This window comes from Anomaloglossus baeobatrachus, chromosome 1 (assembly GCF_048569485.1).
Source record: "Anomaloglossus baeobatrachus isolate aAnoBae1 chromosome 1, aAnoBae1.hap1, whole genome shotgun sequence".
NCBI lineage: Eukaryota > Metazoa > Chordata > Amphibia > Anura > Aromobatidae > Anomaloglossus > Anomaloglossus baeobatrachus.
In genome coordinates this window covers 271,517,525-271,535,441 of record NC_134353.1, presented here as the reverse complement: position 1 = coordinate 271,535,441, position 17,917 = coordinate 271,517,525, and the positions used below count along the sequence as shown (strand labels likewise).

The 17,917-nt window shown below is 43.9% G+C and overlaps 1 protein-coding gene across 1 annotated transcript in view; it reads right to left on the bottom strand.

Annotated features, from left to right (window-relative positions):
- LOC142311554 (bifunctional heparan sulfate N-deacetylase/N-sulfotransferase 3-like) overlaps positions 1–17,917 on the bottom strand; it is a 760,158-nt gene that overhangs the window by 380,232 nt on the left and 362,009 nt on the right. Inside the window, exon 5 of the mRNA XM_075350078.1 lies at positions 17,513–17,698. Within this exon, the coding sequence (XP_075206193.1) occupies positions 17,513–17,698 (186 nt within the window). The remainder of the gene's footprint in view (positions 1–17,512; positions 17,699–17,917) is intronic.

Genomic DNA, 17,917 nt, shown 5'->3' with positions numbered 1-17,917 from the left:
AAAGACCTGAAAGTTCCTGTGTCTACGGTGCGCAGTGTCGTCAAGAAGTTTAAAGCCCATGGCACTGTGGCTAATCTCCCTAGATGTGAAAGGAAAAGAAAAATTAAGAGATTTCAATGCAAGATTGTGCAGATGGTGGATAAAGAACCTCGACTAACATCCAATCAAGTTCAAGCTGCCCTGCAGTCCGAGGGTACAACAGTGTCAACCCGTACTATCCGTCAGCGTCTGAATGAAAAGGGACTGTATGGTAGGATACGCAGGAAGACCCCACTCCTTACCCCGAGACAAAAAAGGAGTTTACCAAAACTTACCTGAGAAAGCCTAAAACGTTTTGGAAGAATGTTCTCTGGTCAGATGAGACAAAAGTAGAGCTTTTTGGGAAAAGCCATCAATATAGAGTTTACAGAAAAAAAAAAAAAGAAGCTTTGAAAGAAAATAACATGGTCTCTACAGTCAAACATGGTGGAGGTTCCCTGATGTTTTGGGGTTGCTTTGCAGCCTCTGGCACTGGACTGCTTGACCGTGTGCATGGCATTATGAAGTCTGAAGACTACCAACAAATTTTGCAGCATAATGTAGAACCCAGTGTGAGAAAGCTGGGTCTCCCTCAGAGGTCATGGGTTTTCCAGCAGGACAATGACCCAAAACACACTTCAAAAAGCACTAGAAAATGGTTTGAGAGAAAGCACTGGAGACTACTAAAGTGGCCAGCAATGAGTCCAGACCTGAATCCCATAGAACACCTGTGGAGAGATCTCAAAATGGCAGTTTCGAGAAGGCACCCTTCAAATCTCAGGGACCTGGAGCAGTTTGCCAAAGAAGAATGGTCTAAAATTCCAGCAGAGCATTGTAAGAAACTCTTTGATGGTTACCGGAAGCGGTTGTTCGCAGTTATTTTGGCTGAAGGTTGTGCAACCAGGGATTAGGCTAAGGGTGCCAATACTTTGTCTGGCCCATTTTTGGAGTTTTGTGTGAAATGATCAATGATTTGATTTTTGTTTCATTCTCTTTTGTGTTTTTTCATTGCAAGCAAATAAATGAAGATAATAATACCAAAGAATTTGTGATTGCAATCATTTTCAAGAAGAAACTGAGTATTATCTGACAGAATTGCAGGGTGCCAATACTTTTGGCCAGCACTGTAGATGCTGCAATAGGTCTGAAGTGGACATATATAGCATAAATTTTGATACTAACCATTGCATGAAAGAATAAAGGGTAGTTCTTTCATTCAACGGTCAGTATCAAAATGTATGCAATCAGGGCCGGATTAAGGTTGGTGGGGGCCCCTGGGCAGAAAATCTGGTGGGGGCCCAATAACGTTAACATTTTAACCATAACAGTAGAGCACGAACTGTAGCATTTAGATATAAATACTGCACCTCAGTCTCACATTCCCCCTCCTCAGCATACTGTGCCCTCCATACTGTACCCTCACACTGGCCCCCATGCTGTCCCTTCTCTATACTGCCTACCTCCTTCACTATCCAGTCACTATACTGCACCTCTGTATCACATTCCCCCTCCTCAGCATACTGTGTCCTCCATACTGTGCCCTCACACTGGCCACCATGCTGCCCCTTCTCTATACTGCCTACCTCCTTCACTATCCAGTCACTATACTGCACCTTAGTCTTGCATTCCCCTCCGCAGCATACTGTGACCTCCATACTGTGCCCTCACACTGGCCACCATGCTGCTCCTTCTCTATACTGCCTACCTCCTTCACTATCCAGTCACTATACTGCACCTCAGTCTCACATTCCCCCTCCTCAGCATACTGTGCCCTCCATACTGTGCCCTCACACTGGCCACCATACTGCTCCTTCTCTATACTGCACCTCAGTCTCACATTCCCCCTCCTCAGCATACTGTGCCCTCCATACTGTGCCCTCACACTGGCCACCATACTGCTCCTTCTCTATACTGCACCTCAGTCTCACATTCCCTCTCCTCAGCATACTGTGTCCTCCATACTGTGCCCTCACACTGGCCACCATACTGCCCCTTCTCTATACTGCTTATCCCCCCTCCCCCACTACCCAGTCTCCATTCTATGCCCCGCACACTTTTCTTTCCCAATACTGTCCACTTACAATTTTCTCCCACCATACTGCCGCCTCACATTTTCCAATGGTGCCCCCCTGATTGCTGTGCAGGGACAAATATGCCGCATGCCCCCCAAAGGTACGCCCCTGTACAGTGTACAGGAAAATACATGACTGGTACACGCAGGGCCGGCTCCATGTTTTTGTAGGTCCTGGGCGAAAAAGTCTCAGTGGGCCCCATCCACACATAGACATGCACAGATACTGTACATACACATACAGGCATACGTACACATACAGTATATATTTAAAGACAAATTCACAAAAACACATATAAACAGACATAAATCTAGACACAGTCATACACACCGACATACATAGATGACACATAGATACGCATCACACATGCACACACAGACAAATTTTTATATTTTTATCTAATTTTTAATATTGGGAAGCCGGCAACAGCCTCATTCACCTCCCCGCTTGTCTCCATCCAGCTCCTCCTGGGCACGTGTCTGTGCCACGCTGATTGGTGGCTGACACTAACAGACATGGCCGCACAGAGAACACTAACACTGCTGTATATACATCACAAGAGAGGCTGGGGACATACACATTACTGGGGACATCCATATTACTGAGGAAAGGGGTACATAGCAATGGGGGGCATACAGCTCTAGAGGGGGGCAGTGGCTCTGAGGTGGGGGGGACAAAGAGCTCTGAGGTGGGGGATGACATGCAGCTCTGGGGATATACAGCTCTGTGGTGTAGAGGACATACAACTCTGGGGGTATAGTATTATGCAGCCCCCATATTCCTCCATATAGTGTTATGAAGCTCCCATAGTCCTCCATATAGTATTATGCAGCCCCCATGTAGCACTATGCAGCCCCCATATGGCACTATGCAGCCCCCATATGGCATTATGCAGCCCCCATATGGCATTATGCAGCCCCCATATGGCACTATGCAGCCCCCATATGGCACTATGCAGCCCCCATATGGCACTATGCAGCCCCCATATGGCACTATGCAGCCCCCCATATAGTACAATGCACACCCATATAGCATTAGGCACCCTCATGTAGTACACAGCCCCTATATAGCACAGTGCAGACCCAGATAGCATTAGGCATCCTCACATAGTACACAGCCCCTATATAGCACAGAGCAGACCAAATAATATTAAGCACCTTCACATAGTACACAGCCCCTATATAGCACAGTGCAGAGCCAGATAGCATTAGGCATCCTCACGTAGTATACATCCCCTATATAGCACAGTGCAGAGCCAGATAGCATTAGGCATCCTCACGTAGTATACAGCCCGTATATAGCAAAAAGCAGACCCAGATAGCATTAGGCATCCTCATATAGTGTACAGCCTCTATATAGCACAGTGCAGAACCAGATAGCATTAGGCACCTTCATGTAGTATACAGTCCATATATAGCACAGTGCAGAACCAGATAGCATTAGGCACCCTCATGTAGTATACAGCCCCCATATCATTTAATGCACCCCCATGGTCGTCTGGCCACAGTGATTGTACATACTCACTTCTCCTCGTTCCCCCGCTCCTCCGCTCTCCTCAGCGTGTCCACTGCTGTCGCTTTCTCTGACCTCTCAGCAGGCGCGCAGTGATCACGTCACCACGCTCTGCTGCAGAGCTGTCAGAATGCCGACAGACACAGCGAGAATCATGAGAGAGAGCGCGCCGCTCCATCTCATCATTGCTCTCAATTGTATCGGCAGCTGCGATGCCGATACAATTGAAAGTGCGATCCTCGGCGGGGGGAGGCAGCGCGGGCACCGGGCCCCCCTTACTAGCGCTACGCCACTCCTGTACACTGGATGCGGTATACCATGTACACAGATATACAATCCTCTGCACTGATCACACCTGGGCCTACAGGACAGGATGTAACATATTCTAAATGTAATATGGGCCATATAGTGTAATGTGTGCTGCAGGCTCAGATGTGATCAGTGCAGGATTCTGTGTAGTGCTGTCTGTGCTGGAGATCAGTGTGAGTTATTGCAAGGGAGAGATGAGGCTGCAGCCGATGACCCGGCACTGACAGCCCGACCTGATCTGCTGCAGTTCAGACTCCGGCAATAACTCACAATGATCCCGGGCAGAGCTGCCGCTGACACTATGGAACCGGTCTGGAGTTATCAGCGGCGTCCTGCTCCCTCCTCACTGCAGCCTCCTGCCCGGCCGGCACCATGATTAATCATACTTACCGGGATCCACTGAGACCTCCGGTCCTCCCACAAGCTCCTCTACGGCAGGAACTTAGAAGCAGCAACAGGTGCGCGGTGACGTCATCCTAGCAGACGCAGCCCACAGAGCGTGCAGTGGGCGTGTCTGCAGAAAAGTGACGGCCGGGATTGAAATTCTTTAAAGGTACAGTGCGGTCCTGAACCACACTGCGGCGTTAATAAAATGGCACCCACACTGATGGTGGTGGGGGCCCCCTCAGAAGCTCTTGTGGTGGGGGCCCCTGGGCGGGAGCCCCGTCTGCCCCGCCTATAATCCGGCCCTGTATGCAATACTGATAAGGAATATTCTAGTAATATTCCTTATCAATTCCCATTTCCGCTGTTTTCACTTAAGGTTTTCTATTGCACTTTAACCCCTTAACGACCGCCGATACGCCTTTTAACGGCGACAAATTAGGGTACTTCTTCCGATCCGCCGCTTTTTAACGGCGGTCGGAAAAAAGGGTCTAGCGCCCCCCAGAGTCAGAAAATTTCCGGGGTCTCAGCTGCCGGGGGTAGCTGAGACCCTGGAGATCATGATTCTGGCCGTTTTTTCTGGTCCCCGCTCACCTGATGACCAATATACACCGTATACCGATGATCAGGTTACAGTAAATGACCGCGCCGGTAAAAAATCATTTATCTCCCATCTGGCATAAACAAACATGTCAGATGGGAGATAAATCTCATCCACCGGTCCTTTCGGGTCCCCTCGGTATCCCCAAAGTGCCCCCTCCGACCCCCAACCCCCTCCCGAAAATCCAAGATGGCCGCGCGCACCGGCGAGCACAGCAGCGCGCCGGCCGCATTTACACTTTTCTTATGGTTTCTGTCGTATGTGCCATAACACATGCGACAGAAACCTGCTCCCTAGGCCCTGCCGGATCCCCCCCAGTGTTCCCCGGTGTCATACATACCTGTCGGAGCGCTGATCCCCCGCGGCCCCCTCCTCCTTCACAGCAGACGCCGGTGAGTGCGGTCACATGTGCCGAGCAGCTGACAGCTTCCTGTGTTCAGGACGCTGGCTGCTGCTGCTGCTGCTGCTGCTCGGCACACTGCAGCTGTGACCCAGGGAGGGTGGGTGCAGATTCTTTGCACCCACTCTCCTCAAATGGAGGGTCTGCAATACTAGAAAATGGGGGATACGTTCCCTGAACGTGTCCCCCATTTTCTAGAAGGTCCAGAGTCGACGTGGGACGTCCAAATGGATTACGGCGGATTTTTTTTTTCTTTTCCTTTCAATAAATTGGTCAATCAGGGAATGTTTTGGGGAGTGTTTTTTCAAATAATTTTTTTTTTGTTGTCAATTTTTTTTTTATTACTGTCAATTAGTTATATCGGGTATCTGATAGACGCCGTGACATAACTAATTGCTGTGCTTGATGCCAGGTGACATTACACACCTGGTATCAACCCCATTTATTACCCCGTTTGCCAACGCACCAGGGCGCGGGATGAGCTGGGGCGAAGCGCCAGAATTGGCGCATCTAATGGATGCGCCACTTCTGGGGCGGCTGCGGCCTGCTATTTTTAGGCTGGGAAGAGTCCAATAACCATGGCTCTTCCCACCCTGAGAATACCGGACCCCAGCTGTCAGCTTCACCTTGGCTGGTGATCTAATTTGGGGGGACCCTACGTTTGTTTGTTTTTTTTTAATTATTTATTTATAAATAATTAAAAAAAAAAACAGCTTGGGGAGCCCTCCAAATTGATCACCAGCCAAGGTGAAGCTGTCAGCTGCGGTTTGCAGGCTACAGCTGTCTGCTTTACCCTAGCTGGCTATCAAAAATAGGGGGGACCCCACGTCATTTATTTTAATTATTTTTTTTTTCTTTTTGGGCTAAATACAAGGCTAGGCACCCTTTAGTGCCACATGAAAGGCACTAAAGGGCGCCAGCTTAGAATATGCAGGGGGGTGGGACGTTATATATGTTTGACATCTATCCATTCATCCATTGTAGCATTTTAGGCTATGTGCCCACAATCAGGGTTTGCAGCGTTTTGGGCGCAGAGTGTTTTCCTTTCGTCCATAACGCTGCGTTGTGCAGTAGAAGCACAGTTGAAGGATTTTTAGAAATCCCGTGCCCACTGTGCTTCTTTTCTCCGCAGCATAAACCGACCTGTGGCGCAGCTTCCCGAGCCTCAGCATGTCAATTTATGCTGCGGAGATGAGTGTGCTCTGCAGGTAGCATAGAGCTCCACAGCAGCCTGAACCCAAATCGTGGGCATGGGCAGGTGCGTTCTCCCGTGGACAACACTCACATCTCTGCAGGAAGGCTGACACTGTGTACTGGACGCCGTGTCGCTGGATCATGGCCACATAGCCTAAAAGAGAGAAATTTGTTGCTACAGCAACATTTTTGTGAAGTACCTGTGGATTCAAAATGCTTACTATACTCTGAATAAAATCCTTGAGGGGTCCAGTTTCCAAAATGGAGTCACTTGTGGGGGGTTTCTAATGTATAGGTACCCAAGAGGCCCTGCTAATGTGACATGGTGCGCGCAATTTATTTCAACTTTTCCAAAATTCAAATGGGGCTCCTTCCATTCCAAGCCCTCCCATATATCCAAACAGAGGTTTTTGGCCACACATGGGGTATCCCTGCGCTCACAAGAAATTGAATAACAATCTGTGGGGTCCACGTTTTGTTGTTGCCTCTTGAAAAAGTGAGAAATGTGATGCTAAAGAAACATTTTTGTGAAAAAAATGAAAATTTTCAATATGGCAACCTAAGCTTATCAAATTCTGTGAAGTATTCGTGGATTCAAAATGCTCAATATACACCTAGATAAAAGCCTTGAGGTTTCTTGATTCCAGAATGGGGTCACTTGTGGGGGGCCTCCACTGTTTAGGCACTTTAGGGGCTTTCCAAATGCGACATAGCGTCCACTAATTATTCCAGCCAAATGTTCAGTCAAATTGCACTCCTTCCCTTCCAAGACCTGCCGTGTGCCCAAACAGTTGATTTCCACCACATATAAGATATCACCAAACTCAGGAGAAATTGCAGAATACATTTCATGGTGATTTTTTTCCTGTTACCCTTGTGAAAAAAAAAGCTACCTGGTTGAAGTAACAATTTTGTGGTTTTCATGGCTCAACGTTATAAACTTCTGTGAAGCACCTGGGGGTTCAGGGTACTCACCAAACATCTAGATAAATTCCTTGAGAGCCCTAGTTTCCAATATGGGGTCATTTGTGGTGGTTTTTTGCTGTTTACGTACCTTAGGAGTCCTCCAAATGCAACATGGTGCCCGCAATCTTTTTCAGCCAAATTTTCTTTCCAAAATTCAAATATTGCTCCTTTCGTTCCAAGCCCTCCCATTTGTCCAAACAAAGGTTTCAGACCACATGTAAGGTATCACCGCGCTCATAAAAAAGTGGGTAACAAACATTTGGGTCAAATTTTTGGAATTACCTCTTGAAAAAGTGAGAGAATTGCTGCTAAAGCAACATTTTTGAGAAAAAAATTACAATTTTCAATATGACAAAGTAACGTTATCAAAATCTGTGAAGTACCTGTGGGTCCAAAATGCTCAGTATACCCCTCGATAGAAGCCTTAAGGGGTCTAGTTTCCAAAATGGGGTCACTTGAGGGGGGTTCCTGCTGTTTAGGTACCTTAGGGGATCTGTAAAAGCAACATGGTGCCCGCAATCTGTTTCAGCCAACTTCAGTTTCCAAAATTCAAATATTGCTCCTTTCATTCCGAGCTCTCCCATTTACCCAAACAAAGGTTTCTGACCACATGTGGGGTATCGGCGCGCTCATAAGAAAGTGGGTAACAAAGTGTGAGGTCCAATTTTTGGTGTTACCTCTTGAAAAAGTAAGAAAATTAGTGCTAAAGTAACATTTTTAGGTAAAATGTTAATTTTTATTTTTTTTCATTCCATATTACTTTAGTTCCTGTGAAGCACCTGAAGGGTTAATAAACTTCTTCAATGTGGTTTTGAGTACCTTGAGGGGTGCAGGTTTTAGAATGGTGTCACTTTTGGGTATTTTCTGTCACCCAGGCCTCTCAAAGTCACATCAAATGGGATGTGGTCCCTAAAAAAATGGTTTTGTAAATTTTGTTGAAAAAATGGGAAATTGCTGATGAACTTTGAACCCTTCTAACTTCCTAACCCCAAAAAATGTTGTTTCAAAAATTGTGCTGATCTAAAGTAGACAAGTGGGAAATGTTATTTATTAACTATTTTGTGTGACATAACTCTCCGGTTTATGGGCATAAAAATTAAATTTTGAAACTTGCAAAATTTTTAATTTTTTTGTCAAATTTCAGATTTTTTCACAAATAAAATAAAAAAATATCATCCTAAATTTACCTTTAACATGAAGCCCAATATGTCACGAAAAAACAATCTCAGAATCACCGGGATCCATTGAAGCGTTCCAGAGTTATAACCTTATAAAGTGACACTGGTCAAAATTGCAAAAAATGGCCTGGGCATTAAGTACAAATCTGGCTTCGTCCTTAAGGGGTTAAAAAGTTACACAATAATAATAATAATAATCTTGTATACTGTATTGTTACAGTTACTATATATTGCAATTCATTTATTTTTACTTTTAGGTGAAATTGGTATATACTGTCGGATATTATTGTTATACTTATTGGTATTTTAGTGGGTGTATACAGGCAGGACCCTTTGTGGAACCTATGCTGATTTTTATGATGTAATTTTAAAGTAAGATTTAATAAAATAAATACATTTTATTTATGAGAACTCTTGTGCATCTTTTCTGATCTTGATCAGATTCATATATTCTATGTCTAGTTGATGCAAATTCCTGATTATTTGCTGCCAAATTAGTGAACAGTTTTTGTGAATGTACAAATGAGTGAGACAGTCAGATATTGGAGAGCAAAGACTAATGGAACATCTCTGACCGTCTCTGCTTTGCTACAACTTACCAACTCACTCAAAAGTAGCAGAGTTCAGATGGTCAGATGAAGCACAACAAAAACAGTCAGAGATGCTCCATCAGTCTTTGCACTTCAACATCAGACAGTCTCACTCAGATGTAGCAGAGCTGAGACATCAGATGTAGCAGAGGTTATCACAGACACTACATTTGTATCTGCTCTTCTACATCTCACCATTTCTCTGGCCTGCCACTCTGTCCTGTCACTGTGCTCTGTCCCTCTGCCCTGTCACTGTGCTCTGCTATTCTGCCCTGCCACTCTGATCTGCCACTCTGCCCTGCCACTTTCCCCATCACTCTGCTAAATCAACCTCTGTCATGTCACTTGGCCCTGCCATGGTGCCCTGTCACTCTGCTTTGTCACTTTGCCCTGTCACTCTGCTCTGCCCTGCCACTTTGCCTTGCTACTCTGCCACTTTGCCCCTTTAGTCTGCTCCATAACTCTGACCCGCCACTCTGCTGTGCCCTGCCACTGTCCTGTCACTCTGACTTGCTACTCTACCCTGTCACTCTGCCCTGCCACTTTGCCCTGTCACTTTGCCCTGCCATTCTCTTTTGTCACTCTGCTGTGCCCTGTCACTTCCAGTGCAGCTGAGGCAGGAGACATGTCGCGGGCGGCGGGGCGCTGCGCTCACCACGCTCGGGTCCGGCGCTGCTGCTGCTGCTCGGTGGCTCGAGAGGTGGGCCGGATCTGGGGACTCGAGCGGCGCTCCTCGCCCGTGAATGAAAGGGGTAGTTTGGTTTGGGGATTTGGTCCGTGACGCCACCCACGGGTTGTGGTGAGGTTGGGCACCACCGCTGCTGGTGACGGGGATCCCGGGAGCGATGGCAGGGAGCAGCTGGGATGTTGTTTTCCCCTCTGTGGGTAGGGGTTGGTGGTCCCGGGGCCCGGTGAGATGACGGGGAGGCAGGGTTGGCAAGGTGCAGGGTCGCTTGGACTGCGCAGTGCGATGCCGGATGGCACAGTAGAACTCACTCAGCCACAAATGGATGCAAAGTCTCTGGTAAACCAAACGGCTGGATGGACGGGTCCCGCAGCCGGCTGCTGTGGTTTCTCCCGGACGGTTGGTGGTGGCTGCCTTTCCCTGCACCTTTGTGTATGTTCGGTCCCGATGGATTCCCACCGGTAACCCGCTCCCCAGCGTGTATATGTGCCGGAGGAGCCCTTTTGCCTGCAAGCTCTGGCCCTTGGAACTCTAGCTGTGGCGGTAGCTGTATTTCCTCTTGCTGGTTGGACGGTTGCCTTCAATCGGGTCTTGGCTGTTAGGAAACCCCTGGGGTTCCAGTCACTGACGGATTTGACCTATTTAACGGCGACTCCAAGCCTGGTCGGGGTCCGCTGGCCCTGCCGGTTTGTGCTGGCTTCATTTCGCTCCCCGGTTCGGTACCGGAGGGCCACCGCCCGTCCCCGGCCCTACAGTTCCGCGTTGATCTGCCTCTCCTGCAGACGGCCACCACCGTCTGCCAACCTTGCTCTGGGTGCCCGGGCCACGTACCCGGACACAGTCAGTTTACTCCTCTACTGCTACTTCCCTCCTTCACTTCCCTAACTGAACTCTCTCTGATCTCAACTCAACTGACTTCCTTTTCCCACCTCCAGGACTGTGAACTCCTCAGTGGGTGGGGCCAACCGCCTGGCTCCACCCCACCTGGTGTGGACATCAGCCCCTGGAGGGAGGCAACAAGGATTTTGTGTCTGGCTGATGTGCCTATCTCGGGGTGGGGGTGCATGTTGCAGTACTTGTGACGACCTGGCTAGTCCAGGGCGCCACAGACAGAGATCCTTATACGCAAGCACCGAGGATGGCATTTCTTCTCACTCCCTGGGATATCAACTTGACTAGCACAAGTGGATTGTCTATTCTTGTCTCCAGTTTCTAAGTAGATGGCTTATTCAGGGGTTGTGTTGTCTGGTGAGCCAGACAACCATCAGGAGCAGCCCCCTCTGCACCATTCACACACATGATCAGCAGCCCCAAGGCCAGGAGCCTCTTGTGTGTGAGGCACCCATAAGCCACAGCAGCACACCGAGCAGAGGCACAAGGGAGTAGGAGAGGAAAGGCGAGAGGTGAGTGGAGAGAGGGATCTGGAGGAGGAGGAGGTGCTGGAACCAGAGGCAGACAAGGGAAGAGGTGACCATGTGGAAATTTAAGGAATTTAGGAAGGTTTTGGACGGGCTGATGGCCACGTCCTCCTCCTCATTATCCATTTTATTCCAGCTCTGGAGGTGGACATGCAAGAGACACTCCAGTCTGAGTAGTTCCAGCTCTGCAAGAATGTTTGCCATAGATTTCCCTTTGACCTGTTCTCAAAGACATTTGATCCTTTGCAGATTTTTGCAATTGGTGCAAATCTTGGGGCTCTAAGGCAGTTTGGTCAGCTAGGAGTTTAATGCTATTGTTAGCATGACAGTGGTTCTTCAGTAATCCAGCTTCAGTTCCTGATTAATGAGGGACTGCTTGTGAGAGCTTTGACGGATGACACTTTACATCTGTGAAATGTGCGAGAGAAGAGACTTGCCATACTGCATTCTTTGAAAATCAGCAGAGAAGGGATAACATTTTGCCACCTGCCTTTTCAAAACAAATGAATCTATGTGGGTACTAAAAGAGGAAATATTCACTTTGTAAACATGGTGATGTTAACACTTTCAGGCTATGTCATCATGTGGAATAAAGTTATTGAACTGACATCGAAATCTCATCCAGGGCCAGTCATCCACATCAGTGATAATCCAATGGATGAAGGAAAGCTGCTAATTGGTTATGAGTCAGGTACAGTACTATTATGGGACCTTAATTAAAAAGGAGCAGACTAGGTCTGGCTTATGACATCAAGAAGAAGAAGAAGGCCTAGTTAAACAGTCAAGCATGGAAAAAGCACACAAGTCCTTGAACAATATTTAGTAGTTATACACCTTGCATGTAATGGTTATTCTATATTTTCAAACACGTATTTAACATTTCAAATAATAGAATAAGCTTTATAAATTATGTATCCATTAAAGTAAAACACTGATGACACAATAATGGAAAAAACTGATACACTGATGACACACGGACCTTACACTGATCCAAAACACTGATGACACCGGTACCATATTTTTCAAGTCCATGTTTAAACATCGCTGTATGAATGACACCAAAATTACAAAGCTTCTCCTTTCTTTTGCAGTGTTGAATACAGACAGCACACAAATGCCATTCATGTGCTGTATATGTTTTCACATACCCATCAATTTGTATTGGCCCTTTTCATTCATTCTGCTGAAACAAACGGACATATCTCTATGAGTTTTTCACAGACACTCAGTCCGTGAAAAAAAACACAGGCTTGTAAATAGCACCATAGACTACATTGGGTACATACTGTATCCTTGAAAAAAAAGGACACAATATGTACTGTACATGCAACACGGAAGTCTGAATGAGGCCTAAAGTTGGTTCTACATCTTCTAAATGCTGGAAAGTTGGACATTGAAGACAATTGGTCAACCATGCCAAACAATTCTGACAGGAGCCTTTATGACATATTGTGTTCCAGATGTCTCAATATATTTGTTCTAGTGAATAGATTAAATCACAGAAATGGAACATTGATTGCATTTCTTAGCAATATGGCCCCATTGTTTGCTTTGAGACAACTCTGTTTAATTTGTGAATATGCATTCAGAGGTTAAAGTTAGTATTTCTGGGTCCAAAAAATCTGGAGATAAGCCATGTGACATTTCTACCACTCATGTCTTCCTTGCAGGGGAGCGTTTGATTTGCTTTTACCCTTTCACCAACTAGCTTTCACTTTCCTGACCAAACCAATTTTTCCAGTTCTGACCAGTATCAATTTTTACTTTATGTTAGTGGTAAATTTAGAATGATTTGTATTTATTTGTGAAAATATTGTAATTTTTATGCTTTTAAACTAGAGACGAATGTCACATAAAATAGTCGCTGGGAGGTCGCTGGTGAGATGTCACATAGTCAGATCTTACCAACGACGCAGTAATAATCAGCGACCTGTATAACGATCTCAGCGGGCGTTGGGACTGTGTTAGGAGGTCATTGGTAGGCGTCAAACACAGTGATGGGTCCTGCCCAGCAGGACACCGCCTTTGAAGAAAATGATCCCAACCATTCAGCAATGACTAGCGATCTCACAGCAGGGGCCTGATCGCTGGTAGGTGTCACACATAATGAGATCGCTGCTGCGGTGACACAGCAATGATCTCGTTAGAAATCTCATTAGCGATCTTGTTTTGTATGATGGGGTCTTAAGGATCTAAATACCATTGAAAACCTGTGGAGAGATCTTAAAATTGCTATTGGGAGATAAGTAAACTGGATCAGTTTGCAAAAAGAAGGGCTTTCCAAAATGCCAGTGGAGAGGTGTAAGAAGCTTATTGATGGGCACAGGAAGCAATTGATTGCAGTAAATTATTCCAAAGGGTATACAATATGAAGATGAAGCTGTGTTGGAGGGGACAGAGGTATGTAGACCCACTGCTCCTAGAATCAAGCTTTCCCCGTAGGGGAGTGACGAAGTTCTACGTAGTCTTAAGCAGAGGCTCTGATGGTGAGGTTGGACAATTGACAATGGCACCAGATACCACTCTGGGGAAGCTTCTGGTTTATGCGCTCCACCAAGGGGCTGGTCAGTGCAAGACATGACGGGAAGAAGGGATGAACTGCCACTAAGGAAGAATAAGAAGGAAAAACTCCTGACACTTTTCTCACTTTCTGTTAGGGTTGTCATCTTATTGACCATAATTGATTTTAAGTTTTAACATGTGGGTTGGTTATCAATAAAGTGTTATATTTCAGTATATATTGGTGTTATTAATTTTTGTGGGCATTATGTATTGACTCTTATTCCCTTGATTGTTCAAGTTTCATACAGGATGCAACACCCAATAAATTGACATATAAATTGTTATTATAGCTGTGCACCCTTTTATGACAGGTTTAATGGATGGGAAGACACTAATCAAACATCCAAGCAGCTAATTCCACATAAGGCTCCTTAAACTAATTCTTTGTCCACAACTCACACCTCCACACCAAAACCTAGCTATAACTAACAACTACCCAGGCTAAGAAGTGGGTACTTATAGCAGAAGGGAGCGTAAGAATCAGAACACATGAGATAACACAGGATGGAAAGCATAAGGGGACCAAAAGAACTGCTGAACCCTTGCAGGACTAGCCCAAAGAAAATCTGAACAGCTAACAGGAAAGCAAAGCAGATCCAACTAGTGCAAGTGTGCATGTGTTACCATCTTCTGACACCCAAAATGGAGGGGACCACTCTCCATATTGGTACCCTTGTGACAGGGTATCTCCAGACCATTTTTGGAGTTTTAAGTGATATTATATTGAATTTGACTTTTTTTCTGTTGTTTTGTGTTGTTCCAATACACATAAAGGAAATAAATTTGCATAACAAAATGTGTAATTGCAATAATTTTTTGGGGAAAAAATACTTAATTTTCTGTAAGAATTTCAAGGGTGACATTACTTTCGGCCATGACTGTATATGTCAGTACGGGCTCACCCAAACAGTTTACAGTCAGTTTTCTGGAGCAAACTTACCACAAATAGGGAAGGAATGAGGCTTACAAAGAAAAAAATACAGTACCTGCAATCAAATATGGTGGAGGTTCAAAGATGTTTTTTTGGTTATTTTGCTGCCTCTGACACTGACTGGCTTGACTGTGTGCAAGACATCATGAAATCTGAAGATTACCAAAGCATTTTGGGTCACAATGTAGTGCTTAGTGTCAGAAAGCTGGGTTTGCGTCCTAGGTCATATGAGAGACTTGGAGCAGTTTGCAAAATAATAGGGCTCCAAAATTTCAATTGAGAAGTGCAAGAAGCTTCCTGATGGTTACACAAGAAAGTGATTGATTGCGGTTATTTATTTTAAAGTGTGTGCAAATAAATATTCAAATTATCTCTCCAGGAATGGAGACAAACTCTAGCACAGCGCCACCTATTGGAAGTAGCGGTCCTAAAAGTCAAATGTGGATTTTTAACAATCCTTTGCATATGACCTTGGATATAGTTGAGGGTGCCAACAATTTGGTCAGATTGTTTGGAGATTTGTTTGAAAATGTGTCCAATTTGCCTTTTTTTTCCTCTGTTTTTTATGTGTTGTTCCAACTCACACAAATAAAATAAACATGTATATAACAAAACGTGCAATTGCAATAATTTTCCGGGACAAATACTTAATTTCCTGGAACATTTTCAAGGGTACTTTTGGCCATGATATACAGTATACATATATGATTGATTGCTCTCAGTGAGAGACATAAAATTATAATTTTGTAGTTCGTATACCTTTTAATGACTAACTAAAATAAAATAAATGATGTTACAAAGCAAATATATATATATATATATATATATATATATATTTATATTACATATAAATGTAATATATACGGTATATATATATATATATATATATATATATATATATATATATATATATATATATATATATATATATTATATATATACACACGTACAGCAGGGAAAATAAGAATTGAACAAGGCAAGGTGGAAAATCATGTTGTGGGGTTGTTTTTCAGCATGTAGCACTGGCAAACTTGATATAATTGGAGGAAGAATGAATGGGTTTATGTACTGAGACATTCTTGATAAAAATCTGCTATCATCTACCCAAATGATTAAGATGAAACATTAATGGACATTTCGACAAGACATTGATCCCAAACACACAGCCAAGGAAACGCTCATTTAATTTCAACGAAAGAAAATAAAGCTGCTGGAATGGCCCAGCCAATCACCTGACCTGAATCCAATAGAAAATTTATAGAAGCAAGTAAAGCTCAGCGTTTATAGAAGAAGCCCACGGAACCTTCAGGATTTGAACTTGTGTGGAAAAATGGTCCAAAATCACAAATGAGCAATGAATGCATCTAGTTTCTTTACACAGTAGCCGTCTTAAAGCTGTCTTCACCAGCAAAGGCTTTTACAAATTTCAGTAAGAGTGATCAAAACTTGTTCCTTATTTTATTTCTCATTGCTACACATAATTTAATTTATGGGCATCTATGGATTGATTTTTTTAGCCTGTGTGTATAGAATGGGTTGTTACTGACATCTTTTCAGAAATTAATGTCAATAGCACTGTTAGGCTGTTTTTAATTAGTGCTGGATACAACCTGCCCATTAAATTTGTAGGCTTTTATCCCAGGCATGTTTGATAAATATTAGGTTAAGGGCCCATCAAAGAAAAGTATGCCTTGTCGCAGCTGGTGGGTTCTCATGAAGTGGCCAATATGTGCTCTTAGTACCTTAATATTAGTACTATGTTCTATAAAGCAGTAATGCAGACCAAATTTCATGTATTTAACGTTGCATTCTTCTTAGCACTTAAAGAGTGCTGCTGTATTCTTTTGTTTGTATATAATGCAAGTCTTAGCAGCTTACACCTCTTCAGACTTGCTTTATTCTTTTAGGGGGTGTGTGTCAGTTTTTGCTTTTCTGGTGTACTATTGGAGGTGACTACCTCCATATTTGACTAAGCACTCCTCCCTTTAGCCAAAGGCTATTTTTAATTGATGCTGAATGCTACCTGCCCTTTTAATTTGTTGGCTTTTAGCCCAGGGGAGGCATGATTGATAAATATTAGGTTAGGGTCCCATTAAAGAAAGGTACTCCATGTTGTGATTTATGAGATAAGTACTGTACATTCCTTTTTCTAACTATATTATACCAGTAATATAGTCTAAATTTCATGAATTCAATTTTTGCAGAGATCTCAGTGCTTACAGACTGTTACCATATTATTTTATTTGCATATCTATTTATCTATCTATCTATCTATCCATCTATCTATCTCCATCTATCTATCACTATCTATCTATCTCTATCTGTCTCTTTATCTATGTTTCTATCTATCTATCTCTCTATCTATCTCTCTATCTATCTCTCTCTCTATCTATCTATCATCTATCTATCTATCTATTTTTCTATCTCTCTATCTATCTCTCTATCTATCTCTCAATCTAGCTCTCTATCTAGCTCTCTATCTATCTCTCTATCTATCTATCTATCTATCTATCTATCTATCTATCTATCCCTCTATCTATCAATCTCTCTATCTATCTATTTATCTATCTATCTCTCTAGCTCTCTATCTCTCTATCTAACTCTCTATCTATCTATCTATTCTCCTTGATAGCTTATAGTTTCAGTTAAAAATTACTAACTATAAAACTCATTGAAGTCATACGTAACTTACCATAATATTCTTGTGAATGAATCCCTGTCTGTATCGTGCTGGTTTCAAATGTGGATATTCTTCCGTACTTGTAACTTTAATATTCCAAATCTTTTTCCAAGCATCATAAAGTTGTATGTGTACTGGATAGACCCCGGAGTGATGAGGAGCCACTGCATAACCCATATCTGTTGGAATGCCATGTTCCTGCAATATATTTTTTGGTATGAAATAAAGTTGACACTGAGAATACAAAGAAAACATACAGCACGCATATGATTTGTAGACAATACGACAAAAACAAATAAAAGGATCATTTATTTTCATCTTACTCTATGGGGCAAAATAATAAATGATTTTTGTCTGCTGATAACATGGTAAATCTTAATGCCTTGTTTATGTGGTCTTCCAAACACAAGTCATGGC